Source organism: Grammomys surdaster, unplaced genomic scaffold, assembly GCF_004785775.1.
Source record: "Grammomys surdaster isolate TR1022 unplaced genomic scaffold, NIH_TR_1.0 63, whole genome shotgun sequence".
In the NCBI taxonomy this organism is placed as follows: Eukaryota; Metazoa; Chordata; class Mammalia; order Rodentia; family Muridae; genus Grammomys; species Grammomys surdaster.
This window is the reverse complement of record NW_021604565.1, coordinates 852,201-870,873: the sequence shown is the minus strand read 5'-3', so window position 1 is coordinate 870,873 and position 18,673 is coordinate 852,201. Positions and strand designations below refer to the sequence as shown.

The 18,673-nt window shown below is 34.9% G+C and overlaps 1 protein-coding gene across 8 annotated transcripts in view; it reads left to right on the top strand.

The window, feature by feature from the left end:
• Ralyl (RALY RNA binding protein like) overlaps positions 1-18,673 on the top strand; it is a 682,097-nt gene that overhangs the window by 598,426 nt on the left and 64,998 nt on the right. For all 8 annotated transcript variants that reach the window (XM_028765821.1, XM_028765793.1, XM_028765807.1 and 5 more), the window contains 2 exons: positions 5,616-5,663; positions 16,336-16,499. In XM_028765821.1, coding sequence (XP_028621654.1) covers positions 5,616-5,663; positions 16,336-16,499 — 212 coding nt within the window. The remainder of the gene's footprint in view (positions 1-5,615; positions 5,664-16,335; positions 16,500-18,673) is intronic.

Genomic DNA, 18,673 nt, shown 5'->3' with positions numbered 1-18,673 from the left:
TCCCCTCCTCTTCTCTCTACCTTCCTCTCTTTCCTCCTGGCTCTCCAATCCCCATCCCTAGAACTCCAAACCCTGCCTACGTCCCTTATGGCCAATATTGGCTGTCAGCCCCTCTAGTTACCAATCATGGATAACTTGGGGGAAAGTTCACATGGCATTGCTTGAGTAAATGAGGATTTATTCATCTGGGGCAACCAATATTTAGCATTAGAATGCAAGTGGCATCAGAGCAACCCACTACCCATATGTGCTGAGGGCCTAGGTCCAGCCCATGCATGCATGCTCTTTGGTTGGTGATTCAGTCTCTGTGAGTCCCCATGGGTCTAAGTTAGTTGACTCTGTAGGTCTTCTTATGGTGTCCTTGACCCCTGATGTTTTTTCAGTCTTTCTCCTCACTCTTTCACAAGATTCCCCAAGCTCTGCCAATTGTTTGCATCAGCTGCTGGATAAAGCCTTGTAGAAGACAGTTATGCTAGCATAGCCGAGAATTATTGTTAATAGTGTCATGCTTGGCTCTCTCCCAGGGATGGATTTGAAGTTGGACTGGTCATTGATTGACTATTCCCTCAATCTCTGTTTCATCTTTATCCTTGTGTATTTTGTAGGGAGAAGATATTTTGCATCAAAGGTTCAGGGAGTGGGTTGCTGTCTCCCCTCTCTCTACTAGAAGTACTGTCTAGCTACAGGAGGTAGTCACTTCAGGCTCTATATCCCACACTGTTAGGAATCTCAGCTAGTGTCACCCTCACAGACTACAGGGAGCCTCCCCTGTCCCACTTCTTCAGCTTGTCCCATAGATGCACTACCAACAATTTCCCTACTGACTCCAGCCTTCTCACAAACCCCTCCCTCCACACTCAATCCCCACCCAGTTCTCTCTCTTCATCCACTTCTGATGTCTATTTTATTTCTTGTTGTGAGTGAAATTTAAGCATTCTCCTTTGGACTCTCCTTGTTTCTTACATTTTTGGAGTCTTATATTTTTGGGGTCCTGTACTTTAAGGCTCTACTATTAATCTTTTGACATCTGTCTTTTTGGATCTAGGTTACCTCACTCAGGATGATATTGCTTAGTTCCATCTATTTGTCTGCAAATTTCATGATGTCCTAGTTTTTAATAGCTGAGGGGTATTCCATTGATAAAGGTGTATTATCTTTATCCATTCTTCTGTTGAAAGTGATCTAGGTTATTTCCAGTTTCTGGCTGTTACAAATAAAGCTGCTATGTTCATAGTTGAGCAAGTGCCCTTGTGGTATGACAGAACATATTTTGTATGTATAAATAAATATATCTATTTTTATATGATATCTGTATATGTATCGATATCTATCATCATCTAATCAATATCATCTATGTCTATAGCTATGTCACCTATATATCTATATTACTTATATCATCTATATCTATATCATCTATATGTATATCATCTTTGTATGTATATATATATAGATAGATAGATGTGTGTGTGTGTGTCTGTGTGTGTGTGTGTATGTATGCATATATCATATATATGTATATCTGAGTGGGATAGTTGGATCTAGAAATATAACTACTCCTAATCTTCTGCAAAACTTTCAAATTGATTTCCAAAGTGGTTGTAGAAGTTTACACTCCCACCAACAATGGAAGAATGTTCCCCTTGTTCCACATCCTTGACAGCATGTGCTGTTGCTTGACTTTTTGATCTTAGCCACTCTGACAGGTGTGAGGTGGAATCTCAGAGTCATTTTAATTTGTAACTCCCTGATGACTAATGTTGTTGAACATTTCTTTAAGTTCTTGGCCATTAGAGATTGCTCTGTTAAGAATTTTTTTGTTGTTCCCTTTACCATTTATTTATTTATTTATTTATTTATTTATTTATTTATCACTCCAGATTTTATCCACCCTCCAGTACACCCTGACTGTTCCATATCCCATACCTCCTTCCACCCCCTGTCTCCACAAGGATGTCCCTACCCCACACCACCTACCTCCTCTGCTGTATATGTGTTGGGGGCCTCCTATCAGATGGTGTATGCTGCCTTTTTGGTGGTTCAGTGTTTGAAAGATCTCAGGGGTCTAGGTTAATCTAGACTGCTGGTCCTCCTACAGGGTCACCCTTTTTCTCAGCTTCTTTCAGCCTTTCCCTAATTCAACCACAGGGGTCAGCAGCTTCTGTCCATTGGTTGGGTGCAAATATCTGCATCTGACTCTTTCAGCTGCTTGTTGAGTCTTCCAGAGGACAGTCATGATAGATCTGTTTTTGTGAGTGCTCTATAGCCTCAGTAATAGTGACAGGCATTGGGACCTCCCCTTGAGCTGGATCTCACTTTGAGCCTGATGCTAGACCTTCTTTTCCTCAGGTTCCTCACTGTTTCCATCCCTATGGTTCTTTCAGACAGGAACAATTATGGGTCAGAGTTTTGACTGTGGGATGACAACCCCCTTTTTTATTGGATCCCCTGTCTTCTTGCTGGAGGTGGGATCTATATGTTCCCTCTTCCTACTGTCAGATATTTCATCTAAGGTGCCTCCCTTTGAATCTTGAGAGACTTTCACCTACCAGGTCTCTGAGTCATTCTGAAGCGTCTCCTCAACCTCTTACTTCCCTAGGTTGCCTGTGTTCATTCTTTCTGCTGCCCCTCATGGCTTTTCTTTTCCCTCACCCAATACCAGATCAGGTTCCCCTATTCCCCACAACCCCTGACCACTTTCCCTCCCCATTTGTGACTGCTTTCTTCTCCCTCCCAAATGGGACTGAGGCATCCTCACTTGGGCCCTTCATCTTGTTGACCGTTTTGAGTTCTGTGGACTGTATCTTGGGTAGTCTGTATTTTTTTTTTTACTAATATCCACTTATTAGTGTACATAACACGCATGTCCTTTTGAGGCTGAGTTATCTCACTCAGGATGATATTTTCTAGATCCATCCATTTTCCTACAAGAATTATTTTGGTTATTGGTATCAAATTACTAGAGTTCTTTACATATTTTGGATATTAGCTCTCTGTCAGATGTAGGGTTGGTGAATTTATATCTCATTTTGTAGGCTGTTGTTTCATTCTACTAACAATGTCCTTTACCTTACGGAAGCTTTGCAGTTTCATGAAGCCCCATTTATTACTTGTTGGTCTTAGAGCCTGAGCTGTTGGTGTTCTGTTCAGGAAGTTGTATACTGTACCAATGGATTCAAAGGTATTTCCCATTCTCACTTCTATTAGATTTAGTTTGTCTGGTTTCAATATTGTGGTTTTGACCCTTTTGGACCTGAGTTTTGTGCAGGTTAATAAATATGGATCTACTTGCATTCTTCTACATACAACCATCTAGGTAGACCCAGCACAATTTAATTTATTGAAATTATTTTTTTTCTTTTTCCATTGTATGAATCTGACTTCTTTGTCAATAAACAAGTGTTCATAGGTGTGTGGATTTATTTCTGGGTCTTTGATTAGATTCTATTCATCAACCTGTCTATTTTTATGCCAATATTATGCAGTTTTTGTTACTATAACTCTGTACAGCTTGAAATCAGGGATTGGTGATACTTCCAAAAGTTCTTTTATTGAACAAGATTGCTTCACCTATCTGTGTTTTTTATTTTTCCATATAAAGTTTAGAATTTCCAGTAGGCTAATTTTAAATTTTTTAGTCTCATTTTAGACTTTGCAGTGAAAGTTCATGCAGGTATCACAATCTTCCTTGTCAACCATGGATATTTGTTTTCTAATGGAAGAAAATTAGCTATTGTTTCATTAGGAAGTTCCCACCATTTATGTCCCAGTACTTGGTGGTAATCTCTACAAGGTGTCTTGAAAATCCCTTAGTTCAACAACATAGTCATGTCTATGCAAGCAATATAAACTATAACATCTGTCACTCTACTTCAATAGTCTGTACTAACAAACTAATGTGTGGTTTTGTTTGCTTTGTTTTTCTTTGCTTTTTACTCTTTAGGCAATAGTTGCATTGTTCTTCTGGTCTTCAAGAGATAGACATGGCAGTCCTGTAACTAGAAATCAGAAGTATGCAGTCATGTAGTCAGATATTTCTATGATGAGGTTTTTTTCTTAAAAGAACTTCAACTCACCCCCCTCCCCATGTTGCATTATGCAACATTGGTGATAGACTTGACTCTCATAGACTAGATATGCCACATTGAGCTTTTTCCTTCTATAGATAGGAAGTCTAAGGAGGCATACATGCATTTTTTCTTAAAACCAGGAATGATAATACTACCTTAGTAAAGTTCTCTGTTTTTCTGGCTTCAGGGCACTTGCAAACTAAATGACTATAAGATTGATTTGGAAATGTAAAATAACCTTTCAGTCATAAAAAGACTCTGCAAACATTTATAAACTGAATTATGATTTGACTATGGAATTTGACTTTTAAGTATACACCTAGGGAAAATGAAAGCAAACATAATGATAATATACACAAGATATAGCAGCATCATTATTTACCATAACAAAATTATAAAAAATAACTCTAATCTTTTCTAGTAAATGAATAAACAAACAAAAAGGTATAAATATGTAAGGCTCAGACATAGATAAGGTTATAATTCTGATATCTAGTACATAATAGATTAGATAAGTTATAAAATCTGATAGGAGAAATAAATCAAACACAAAGGAAAGCTATGATTATATAGTTATATGATACCCATCTGTGATTCACAATTTGTGAGATACCTAAAATAGGCAGCTTTTTAGCTAGAAGTTGAGATAGAGGTGATTAAGACAAAGGGAAGTGGGAAACTGCATCTATCTGATACTATAAAGAAGTTCATGGAATATATAGTCAGGTTCTTTATATAACTTTATGAATCTGCTACTGAGCTGTATACATGACATGGTTAAAATTTATATTATATATTATATTATATTATATTATATTATATTATATTATATTATATTATATTATATTATATTCTGAATGGCTTATTCAAATTATAGCTGAAATTATTAAAATGGCAATTTTCATGATTTGTGTATTTTACTAGTATTAAAATTTAAATTACCAAATACATAATAAAAATTACTGCTTTACATTATAAATATATTATATTTATAATATATATTCAATAATATATTTATAAATATGAAAATATTTATAAACTAGAGAATATAGATATGTTATGGTTGGGGAGAGTAAAAGGGGTAAAAGTGGCTGTAGATCCGGATTCAGCCTTCATCTCAAATCTCCCACCTGCCATTTGGTAGTGATAGAAATTCAGCCAACTATATGGGTCTTTTATATTTTAGTTACATTACACATTGGAATAGTTTTGATGACTAAAACTGAAATGCATATAAAGTACTTCACAAAAGACCATTATCCAAATGGGTGTAGGCAGTTCTCTCTGTATATTCTTCAGTGACTTGACCTTTATGACTTTAAAACTGAAATGAATGCATTGGATCCATTTACATACCCTAACTTGCAATCTGTAATGGTAGTCTGATATAGTATATGAAATTAAACATCATATTATAACGTTCTTTATAAACTAAAACATTAAAATATGTTAGTATAAAGTAAAATTGATTTCTTGTTGTGAAATCAAAAATTATAAATAATATGAGCATGATTCAAACCCACACTAACTATTCTTTTCATTCCTTAGTGGTTATGTATTTGACTACGATTACTACAGAGATGATTTCTACAATCGGTACGTAAATTTCTCAACCTGGCCTTGGGGAATCTGTATTATGTTCTCTTTTATGTATTTCATTTACTGAAGCTTTAATTAATTTAAATGCTTGAAATAATATATTATGACTAAAAATTTAAATTGAGATGTTTCTATAACTATCACATAGACATATTTTCTTAGTTTTGTTATGTTTATTCACATGCAGATCTTGGAGTTGGAATTGAACATTAGAATTGACAAAGCCTAAAATTCTGTTTGTGATATTAAAATAACATTTTAAACATTTAGTTATTTTCAAGACCAATTGTTGACTTAGAATTGTCAAAGCTAAGAGTTATTATGACTCCAAAAGAAAGAAAGAAAAGAAGGAAGAAGTGAAGAAAGGAAGGAATGAAAAAAGGAAGGCAGGTAGGCAGACATGCAGGCAGGCCACAAAACCTAAAATTCATGTCTTTGTGATACATAGAATTGATTAGAATCAGCTGCTTAGAAGAACCGCGCAATTCCTTTAATACACTTCACTAAAAGTACAGGGGTGAATGATAATTATTGACTATATTTTACTTTAAAACAATAGCATTATTAAGAATTTTTTAAGACCTTTATATAGAATTTATCCATCCCACAAAGTACAAACTTGGGTACTTTCACCAGGTGACTTGAATCTGGATCAAACATCTGTTTTGTGCTCTAAGTTTCCATGGTCCTTTATAAGGATACATCAGCCTCAGGGCCTTGTCCTAATTGTCTCTCTTCAAGTTCTTTCAATATGTAGTCTTGTGGTACCATCACTTTCTCCCCAGAGTTTCCTTTATTCCTTTCCACTCATCGGATATATTTTACTTATAGATAGCAGTAGAAACTGTTTCGTTCATTTTGCTGGGTTCAGATCTAGATGCTTTCAAGGAACATGTTAATACATCTTTTGTCAGCTGACTATTTGATAATTTGCTTGAATTTACTTTCAATGTTTTGATTCTACAGTTATTATTGTCAACAATTCTTTTTTTAATTATTTGTGTTAAATGCTACATATGTGAAATGTTAAATGTCACAAATACAGGACACATTACAGTGGCCTGATTGTGGCCTCTGTGTAAATAGTCTAGTTAGTAGCCACTGTCTTCTGCAGGCATTTAGAGAAGTGATGGAATTACCCACTTATTTGGATAATAAAATCTGTGCTTTGGGATGTTAATGACAGCTTACATGTATTGCTATCAAGAAATTGAATTTGTATTTTTAGATAACTATTCTATGCACATCATTGTTGATAATGAAACTCATAAATAGCTAACTCACAAGAACCAAACTCAGATACAGGTGACAACTGGAATAAACAAATGAATGGATACAGACATAAGGTAAATACTTTCCACAAATTTTAATTATAAGTAGTGTTAAAACAGGGGAGTACAAAGAATTACATAAAAATGCAGAGAAAAGTTTTCAATAGATCATAATGGAAAATGGAGCCCAGTAAACGTTTGAGACTTTCCTACCCAGTTGTGAATAATATTTCAGTTCTACGGGTAAGCCATTCTATCTCCTCAGACCTCTGACTACCTCCTTCCCTTGACTTCATGCCTTAGAGCACCCAGATTGAAGTGGGTTCCCTGAGCACTCTCAGACCCAGCAGGCTCCCTCCCATACTTAGTTATATTACTTCAGTTCCTTTTGTAGTGTGAGGCCCCGTTTTGCTTGCCTCACTTTGCTATGGAGCATGACAGTGATGTTAACTTTTGATTGGCTAGTAATAGATACTTAACTTGCACAGTTAATTAATCTCATTTAAGACACAGGACCCTTTTGTTCATTACAGACAAAATTATACTCATAGCTTGATCATGTATTCTATTCCCACAATAGATTGCATGGCTATGTACAGGGAAGGAATAGCTCTTACTTGTATGTGGAGATAATGTACCCCAAAGCCTGTATTGAGAGCCAGATCAAAGGACACACTATTAGTAGCATATAATAATGTGCTCTTAAAGCAATGTCAACATCTGCCCACCTTAAAAATAATTTCATATCATACTAAGAAGAGATGACATGGAGATAGTCTTTATATTTTTTTTGAAAAGCTTAACTTCTAATAGTTTCAAAATCATTTTCTGCTGGAAATTTTTGAGGATGCAAAACATTGTTTTAATTACTCTGGATAAGTTTTCAATTAATGTATTTCACCTAATAGCATATCAAAATGCCATTGTGTTAGGCAATTTTCTTAGTGCTTCCTTGTAGAATTAATACATTTTTATTTAAACAAATTTTGTTCTATAAGGTAGGAAGCACAAACTTTGACACTAAATCCTCTGACTTTGTGAAAAATCAAATACACAATTGTCTCAGTTTAAAAGAAAAGACAAGATACAGGACTTCACACACTGACTTGATAGGTATGGGTAGTTTCTCTGCAAACTCATCAGGATCCACAAAAAGTAAGGAAAGAACTGACTCCAAGGTTGTCCTCTGACATACTTTCTCTTCCTTCTTATGCATGCATACACAGAGACACAATAAAAAGGCAATTAATTGGTTTGTTAATTAATAAAGGATATATATATATATATAAAATATTTATTTAAGCCAAAAGTTGAAAAATAGACCTTACATTCAAAAGACCAAGGACCTTAAACAGTCAAATATTATAGAACCTAAAACTCTCTGAGGCTAACTACAGCCAATTTTCAATGTTACTTATTTGTCTTATATACAATCTGATTGACTTATATGTGTTCAATAGATCATTATGATTATGTTGATAACAGACTATCTGAACAGAATGTCCTCTCATTAGTTTTTCTTTTTTTTCTAGTTTTTTTCTTTTTTTTTTTGGCTAAGAAATACTTAAGCATGTGCCATCAGTGGCTTAGCTCCCTATAAATAAAAAATCCTAAAAAGGGACATTAACCAAGAAAGACTGGACAAGATAAATGGACCTGGATGCATGACAGTGGTTAAACACAGTTTTTCTGCCTAACATACACTCAACTTGTTTTTATGTGGGGCTTTTTACAAATATCTTGTATGATATTGCAAACTGGGCTGTTATTTAACACTGAAAAAAACTACTGTTTGCTACATGATTATTTTTTTAACTTATAAAGTTATGTAGTAACTAGAAATATTCCTGGTTTTGTTTGTAGTACTGAATCAATGCCAAATGCTAGTGTAAATTAACAATATTAACAATGATGATAAGTGTGTATTATACTGATTTTTATGTAGCAGTGTCTAAATTTCTGGGCAATAAGATAGTCACTTAATATTTCTTCCATAATAGACTATTGTTATGTCTTTGAATGGCATTTCAGTTGTAGCTCACACTCCTGCAGAGAGATAGTGAACATTGTGTTTATTTCCTAAGACCACCATGCTTTGTTTAGGGGAGAAACAAAACAAGAAATGACACTAGTTATGCTTAGCAGAGATAATTGCATTAAAAATACTTTGCTAAATAAGAATTGAGACTTTGAAAGAACAAACCAAAAGCATAATGGAATTAGTGACTACAAGAAATATGGCAATTTTTGATAGGGCACTTCCTGATATTAAAATTCATTCTAGAAAATGAGGCTTGCTGAGTGAAAATTACGAGTAGGTGTTTTAGGCAGTGCCCTGAACCTCTGTGGAACTTGGACTCAGATCTCTGAGGAAGCAACACAGGCTACTGATATGGATGTCTTGAAGAAAGTGTGAAGAAGCAAATGATATAAGTCCTTCCATCTAGATTCTGCTGCTGCTATTAGGATAAATTGTGATTGCCAGTATAAAGAAACAAAGCTGGAGGAATCATAATAATGGAGAACCTAATATGTCAATTTTCTATCTTCTATTCTCATTCTAAACTACTGACTCAAAAAAGAAGTCAGGAGTGTGCAGACACGTGGTCTTAGGAATCTCAACTCCATCTGTACATGAAAGAAGGTCTCCAGAAGCAATAGATTCATAAATAACATTCTGGTATTCATATTCCCATCCTATTTCTGTATGTTTGGGGATCTGAATGTAATTCACTGATTCATCCTCATATATTGTTTTGTCTTTTAATTATCTTGAGTACCACATGGTAGAAGCACTGTCCAGTAATCATTTTTTAGTTTTTAGTGGTGTTTTCTTTTAAAGAAGCTGATATAGCTGAGTGCAGGCAATTGTATATTAGGAGAACCAATGATAGACATCAATATGCTTCCAAGTAAAGTAAACGAGATTTGTTTCAAGTATATTTAGTGATCCTAGAGAATTTCCTTTGTCTCCAAGAAATTGGCAGTTTAATTCAACACGTAACATCAATGCCACCAGAAAAAGCACCAAGTACTTTATAAATGCCTGTGAAGAATAAAGTTTAGGTAGGGAATAAGAAATGCTATAGATGTATCACAGTGTAGGATCCATACTGTTACAGTGGTTGAAAATGGGCATTGTTACATTTTGGAACATTCTGACCTTGTAATAATGAAGTAAAGAAAAGTTACTACAGTTTTAGCATGAAAACAGTCATGGCTAAGTTGTTTCAGATCATTAATGATCATGAACAAAATGGTTTAAAACTCTCACCTTACCAAATCAGAAGTTGAATCAAACCATTTTAGTGGTTTTTCTTTTAACCTGAAATGGCCAGTTGAATATATTGTTTAGTTATTTAAAGTTCCATATGAAATTAAGCAGTAAGCAAGTAGTAATGTTGATTACATTAAAGTAAAAAACTCACATAATAATCATTCTAATTTCCAGGTAGTTGCCTCCGAAAGCATGGTCAAGAAATTTTGCATGCAAACAATGGAGGAAACCAAACTGAAAACTTTATAAAAGTTTACTAATTAAAAAAATAAAATCAATAAAATTATCTATATCCTGATGATTTTTTAATAATTTATTCCTTTTTTTCAAATTGTAATTCATTCACACAGGGGTTATAAACAGAAAAAAGGCAGGACATGGGGAAGAGGATAACACTGAAGAGTGAGTGTTCAGGGGGAATACAGATATCTTTCAGAACAGGGTATTGGCTGGGTGAAGGTTCAGGGGACAGATCACTATGACTCTGCCTATGATTCATTTGTCCTTATCTAAGTTGGTATTGTCTGCCAAGGCTACCTATTTACAAGGTCTATGACTCCTCAGGCTGGTAAATTTCCATGAAAGCTGCCTGTTTACAATAGCTCATAGCTATCTGTTTCAATGTTTTTCCACAGAGACCCAAGACTTGGTGTTAGTATACATGTATGACAGGCCTATTCTGATTTTAGGCCTATGGCTGATTTTAGGCCTTCAGTGTGTAAGCAGGGCTGGCCCTGACATCTCCTCCCTTCTCTAAGTATAGAAGGAATGTGGCAATTCTAATCTTGTGAAGGCGGGGATAGAAGCCTGACCTCCAGTAACTGAAGGGGACCTTGTAATGGCTCCGGTCTCCCTGTTGTTGTCCAGTGAAGCATGAGGGCCATACCATCCCTACGTCTTTTTCCCAGAGAGGGGATACTTTTGACATCAACCCCTATGCAGTCAGGCTTGTCCCTCAGGGAACCCAGAGAGATATTTTTAACTTTTATTTATATTCTCTTGCAGTGCTTAGCCTCGCTGCCTAAGCAAGAATTCAGATAACCAGTCAGAGAGGGTTCTGGGTGGCCCCTCTCTGCTTGGTCTAGGGGCAGAAGTCCCCTCTTTTAGGTTGGGTGGAGATTATCCTGATGATTTTTAAGAAAAATTTGAATTCTTGCCAAGGACCAGGCTCAGCTTGGAAAAAGGGTGTCTGGTCAAATTATGGGTCCAAGCTGGAGGCTTAGGTTTTTATAAGATGAATTTCCAGATACCACCCCACTGTGTGTGTGTGTGTGTGTGTGTGTGTGTGTGTGTGTGTGTGTGTGTTCTGTTCTTCTCTAAACAGCTTTTTCTTGACTATTCTAAAATCTCTCTAATTGAGACATCTCTCTCTGCCAGTGAAAATTGTAAAGCCTATGTGGATAGCTCATGACAAAGTCAGAAAAGGTGTTCTAAAATAAATATTGGATTTTCCAATCAAGTCAGAAATTCTGTTAGAAAAAAATATTGAAGAACTGTTTTCACTCTCCAAAGATCTCCAGACAGCTCCTCTCTTTCTAGAGAAAATTCTAAAGAAATATTATCACTTTTTGCCAGCTCATCTCAAGCACCAAAGCCCAAGTTTTTTATTTTCATATCAATTCAGTTATGTATTCCAGGTTCCCTTTTGATTATTCTATGAATCAGTGTCTCATAAACACAAACCCTTAATTCTTAGGTGATAATAAACATACATTTTTTTCTTAACATTGCAATAGAATTCTAAGATCTGTATGCTTTTGTTAAGCACAGACGATAAACTACTCCGATGGTACCTATCCTGAAATTACAACTTCCACCACTCTTGAGTCTAAACTTTCTCTATCCTAGGCTGATTCTGAAGTCAGAAATCTATGTGGCTTTGTAAACACAAACAAAAATCTTAGAGGGGTGGGATCTCCTGGGATCATCACTCTCTAAATCTCTTTATTTCCTTCTTTAGTAATTTTCTGAAAAGCTGGCTCACAGCGCAGCTGCTTTTGTTACTTTAGATTCATGAAGTTCCTCATATAATTCATATTGTATCCTTATTTTTTTGCCAACTTGAGAAATTATATATTTTTGAACTCATGTATGTAGAGCTCCTTCCTGTTTCCTTAAGGACAGTCCTAAAGGTGCCAATGTTTATCATTTTGCTGAGACATAGCCACAACCTCAACTTATTGTTTCTAACCATCATGGAGACATTAACATTAACAGGGAGAGCACTCCTTGGAAAGAAAGGTTTCTCCACTGCTAGTACTGGTACCAAAATATGCATATATTATTACACATACAAGCTTTATGTCTACCCCACAGTAGCCATCAATACTTGCAAGAGGCTCACTCCAGGGCCCTGTCCCAGGGGCAGGAACCATGTCACTCTGTCCCCACCAAGGCCACATCAGGCTTTGGAAATTTTGTAAGTAGATCTTCTTATTAATAAAGTGAGCATTTTAACTTGTTTAGTGGACTCAAGTCTGTCAGAAGTAAAACATGTTGAAAGTAGATTTTAAGAATAAAACATAATGCATCAAAGATTGTCAACTGTTTGATTATTATCCATATGTTGCCAACATTTCCTGAGAAGAAGCCAGCCTATGAGCGCCTTCTACTCTATATTATAGATTTTGTTAGCAGTAACTACATAGCAACATTAAGTTTGATTCATGACTAGAGAAAAGAAGTATTTTCTAGGGAAATTTAAGATCAAATGGGTATTTATCAAAAATTTCTTGAAATTATTACTGAAAGTTTGTTACTTGGTTATGTAACATATACCCATGTTAACCTTCAATCTTCAATCTTTCATTTGATTTTAGCACCTTCCTAGTTATTAGCAAAAATAAGAATCAAGGAAAAATTAATAATGAAAAGAAGACATAAAAGAAAAAGGTAAAAGAAGTCAGCAACTTGGCATTGATTTAGTAAAGCTTCTACTAGAAAAATAAATACATCATACCAATTAAACATGAAGATAATCACTAAGGAGGGTTTAAAAATCTTAATATACAGACAGACATCCTTTGAGCATGTTTATGTATGTACTATAGTTTTAGTTATGTGAAAAGAGTATAAATGACTAAAGGGAAAACTTAGAATATTACAGTTTTTGTTTCATTGAATAAAGTTAAGAGATATAGGCCTTCATTCATGTATTTCCCACAAACACCATTATTGCTAAAGCCTAGCAATAAGCTATTCTCATAGTAATGAAAATTATATTTGCTTTCTAGGCTTACATTAATGTGACACTAAATTACTTTTACCCATAGCAAACCTACTTTGAGGATAAGAGATGGAAAATAATGTTCTTCTTCTAAGAGACAAGCTTCAATCACTTCCTCAAGTAAACGTGTAAAAATTATACTTACCAGCTTTTAACTTTTGCCAAGAAATAATATCACAAATCTCTAGTTTCATTTTTTTAAAAAATGTCAAACAGAAAACATATGATTGAAAGTTTTACATGTTTCTGAAATAAAAAACTTGAAAAATTCTTCTACAGTCACTTTCACTAACTATATTTATTTCACTGAAAAATAGAGGGAAGGTTTGATGAGTCTTCATTTTAAAATTGACTTTGGGAAAGGGAAGATTTTATGTTTGGCTTCATAATAATCATTATCTATTCAATAAGTATTAGGAAGATTTGTTTCTTCCAAAGAAATACTATTAGGGAAACTAAAGACATCTAAAGGAAAATAATAAAAATATAGTTGTTAGGATGAGTGAAATAATATAGTGATGCTCAAAGTCATTTAACCAACCTTTGAAATTTTGGTTCTATTTTATTGTGTGTGACTGTAGCTTCTGTAGACAGCCTTTAATTTCAAATGAGCTGTCCAATGCTATTTATAAAATTAAACTAATTTAATTTACCCTAGAGTGAATTCTGCTGAAAAAATACTGTATCCTTTTTTTCTCACTATCACACTTCCCTATGTCTATAAAAACTCTAGCCCACCTCTCAAGAGCAGAGAATTTGATCCTTTTCTACCTGACATGTTAGGTTTTATGCATGAATGTCATGACCAGCTTCCTTCCTTATATTTCTAATGAACTCAAAGGTGAAAACCCCACATGATTCTTTGAAACCACTTGCCATTGAGAGACCAGAAAAGCCCAACACAAGACATAGGTTCTGGAACACAGCCTGGAGAAAGTGACATTGTGTATTGACAGATGTTTTAATGACCTAGAAAGCACTGTAAAGGTTGAAGAACACTATAATTGCATTATCAATGAATATGGTAGCCCATTTGCTCAGCACATCCATCACAGTCTTCTTACATCTCTATGTATCTCATTGTGATCTGGGGATTTTCTTCACACAATTAATAGGTTTGCTTATATAATGAACCTCTTCAATGCACATGAAAAACTACAGAAACATTTTACGTCAAGTGGTAATTTCTGACCTGAAGATGAGCCAAATGACATATTTTATTCCTGATGATAGTCTTGCGTATTGTATTTTAATCCACTGACTTGGGGACCTTTGTGAATTCATCTTATAAATAGCTAATGTACACTTTGTTTTATGATTGAAATGAGGGACAGATTTTTTTGACCCTTCTGATTTCCAATTCTCTGTTAGTATGACTGTATTCATAACCCTTTCTGCCTCATCCAGATGTAGACTTTGAAGGAAACCATAGGGTCCTGACATCCAGTGCTTTTTGCCAGCAGGTCTTTGGCTATGTTGGACTTTGCCAGTTCATACAGGATAGGGCCCCACTTGACCTCGGCTACATTTGACTTCTTTTCTTTTGTACACAGGTAGAAGATCTTTGTATTAGAACCTTTCCTTTTAAACTGTGTTGTCCATTTATCTTATACCATAGTAATGGTAAATGATTTTTTAAAAACTATTGAAAGCAATTTTATGTTTATATTATGTTTCATATATTATTTTCCGAAAAGAGATTATCACATTTTCAGAAATATAAGTACATAAGATAAGCTGTTATAAAATAACTTCTCATAGAAATTTTTAAATTATGTTTTCCTATTGTAGTTTCTGTTCTCTGAATTTCATATTGTTTTATTTTCTGATTTTTGTTGACTGCTTTGAATCAATTACAAAACTAAAATTCATATAATTGTTTCAAAATAAACTATATAACAATCATAAATGGAAATCAATAATGCCTTTTCTTTTGTTCTGGGTGATATAATTATATATCTTAGTTGTTAGCAAATAGATTAAATATAACCCAGCATTTTGTCCCTAAGCTGTCATGCTTCTTAAATATGCTATTATAAAGAACATTGATGCATATGAGTATGCAGAATGAATAAGATGAATCATTTGAGTCCCTGGATAGCATATTTCATTATGTGAGCTAACACCTATATGCCTTTATTCCTTTTGATATTTGATAAAAATACATCTTTCTTTTACTCAGAGTAGAAAATGTATTTTCTTTTCAGTTAGAAAATATTTTACCAGCTAACTCTACAAATGACTTTATTTCATTTTGTATACCTGAAAATAGAATAGCAAAGTGTTCTGATTACCAGTCCCCTCTAATGCTTCAGTCAACCCATTTCTACCTTTAGGTAAAAAATCAACCATTTCTAGCTCAGTTTCATTTAAACCCAGCCTCAGGCAGAGCGGGCCTTGATTTCCCCCAAACACCCTGAGAGGATAGACACCAGTCATATAAGGTTCCTACATGTCCTTCTTGATTTGGAGTTATCTCTTCTTTTCCCCATAAACTGACAATTCTATTTTCTGTTTTGTTCATGACTCTGTGTAATCATTCTACTCTCGGGCAACATGATAATTTTTAATCTATAAGAAGAAGGTGTATATTCAATATTAGGATAAGTTGTAGGACAAAGATCAATCTGATTTTGGCAATTTTATTTTGCTATTAGAGCAAAACTCCTTTCTTATCTTACAAAAATTCAGAGTCAGGTCAAATTCTAGCATCCTGAAAGAGCATCCTGTTGCTTTCTGAAAAATAAATTAACTGATAAGCACCTTGTCTAAACAGTAAACAAGGGCAAAAATATAGCCACCATAAAATCTCACCAGGGCAGTGTTTGAATACTCCAAATGTTTCCTAGAACACTTGGGCATCTTACCAACTCTCAACAATTTTTGTTTGTAAAGGCTGTTTGATTACCACGGCCGTGTACCTCCACCACCTCGGGCTGTCATCCCACTGAAACGTCCCAGAGTGACTGTCACCACCACACGCAGGGGAAAAGGCGTCTTTTCCATGAAGGGGGGATCCAGATCTACTGTTGGTGGGTCATCTTCATCAAGCTCTAAGTGTAAGTAACACTCCATTCTAGTTCCCTGTACATAAAGTAGGAATAGCCATCATTAAAAAAGAACTATGGTGAAGAGTTACTTAGTTACAATTAGTGGAACGACATGATGGATTATCTATTCTTGATTTCCTCCACATTACATACAGTAGATAGAGAGTCAAGGAGGTAAACCAGGACTGATTGTAATAGAATTTTATAATCGTAAACTGCACTGTCCACAGCCTTGTCAGTGTGTAATAGAGTAAAGCCTGGATATGGAATGTGTTGCTTTTAATAAGGAAACACTGTCACTTGAAAAGAATGCATAGCCTTTCTTTCAGATAAACATGGGAATAATAAGTACTTTGGATACTTCAAAATTAAGATATTCACTATTAAAAATTGACAAATGATATAATAGACGTTTTAAAGAGTAACTTACCAATTACCTATGTCATTATAAGATGTATTTGAATATGTATTTCAAAAATAGTTAAAACTCATAGGTTGATGATCTTTTCTCCTGCAGTAGAGTGTGTGACACCTTCCAGCACTATGTAAACTAGCCAGTAGCAATGATGCTTTCACACGAGTCAGTGATACAAAGAAATATCCAGCTTTCTAACTGTGTATTCGAAAACGTCATATGGATTGACTAAGAAAAATCTCTACATTTTCATTAGAATATAAAGAAAAAGTAAAGAAAATAGTAACAAATTTTCTGTCTTCCTTGAAATTGTATTTTAATAGAGAAAAGGTAGGAGCAAAGCTGTTATACTATTAGTATATGAGAAAGAATGTCTTAGAGAAAACTGGGAGAGCTGTGGTTTAAATAGTAACCGGCAATTGTCTTATTCCCAGGGATATTTTAGCAGAAACCTGAAGGAACTGAGGGACAAAGGCATGTATTTTTATCATATCAGGCAGAGCAAGGAATGGTAGTCAAAAATATGAACTGTCACAGTGGAACAACAAAGAATCCATTGAAGCCGGAAGCAAGAGGGAGGCTGTGGCTGAAGACAAGAACACAAAGCAAGCTCCAGGGCAGTTTAGTAGAGGTTTTGCTGATTCCATATCACAAAAATTTGAAGGCATGGGAAACAAATACCCCAATTTTAAAGATGAACAATAGTGTGGATTTTGCTATGAAAATGTAGAAACAAACAAACAAGCAGAATTTGTTCACTCTAGAAATAGTACCAATAACAGACCAAAGAAGCAGTTCTGTCCAAGTCTATCTTAGTAAATCAATGAGTTCATTGGGGCTGCAGGAATATGGATACAGGGTTTTTTCAGGAGTATTGATGACTCATAAGCAGCCACATCACTAGAAAGCCCACACCTGCACAGGTGATGATTTTGGAAATCCTCACACCTGGAGTTCCACCATGATTTGCACTCAGTTAGAAGAGTCACTCTCATTCTCTACCTGTCTGTCTCTCCATATATGCATGTATATGTACATACACATACATATATGTATACACATGTACATACATATGTAGACAGATGGTAGATGATTGACAGATACAGATAGATAGAGACAAATGATAGACAGGTAGGATAGATATAGATTGCATAAGCCTGAATATGGAGGGAGCAGTTATACATCTTTGAACTATAGAATCTATAGAATATTCCAGATACATTGTGGGGGTTGGTTCCTGAGTCTTAGAGGGTCGCTCTCCAAGAGAAAATATGTCAACTCAGAGAGAACAGCTACACGATAGCAAATACAGGGCAGGAAACTCATAAACAGAAGTCATACATGGAAGCCAGGGCTTTTATTGTCACACCAAGACATAGCTGATATGTATTGCCACATCATAAGAAATATTAAAACTCAACTGTCAAATTACTCTATTTTTATGTGAAAGTGGCCTATGAAACTGTTCAGGAAGAAGCAACAAATACTTTCTAGAAACTTGAGTTTGGTTTGCTGAGTTCACTGACATGTTGCCTTAGCTAATGGAACCTCAATAGCAAACATAGGTTTGCTAATCTCTGTGAATTTACTTCAAATCTATTCTGCAAATGGGCAATGTAAATTTTGTTTTCAATCAGAATAAGAGAGAATTGATGTCTGTTAAATATCTAAGCATTCTAATATGTCATCAGATTGTCATTAAGAGTCAAGAAAATTATTGAATTTGGCTCTTGTGGAAACATGAGGCTCAAATTGCATTCTGCGTTTG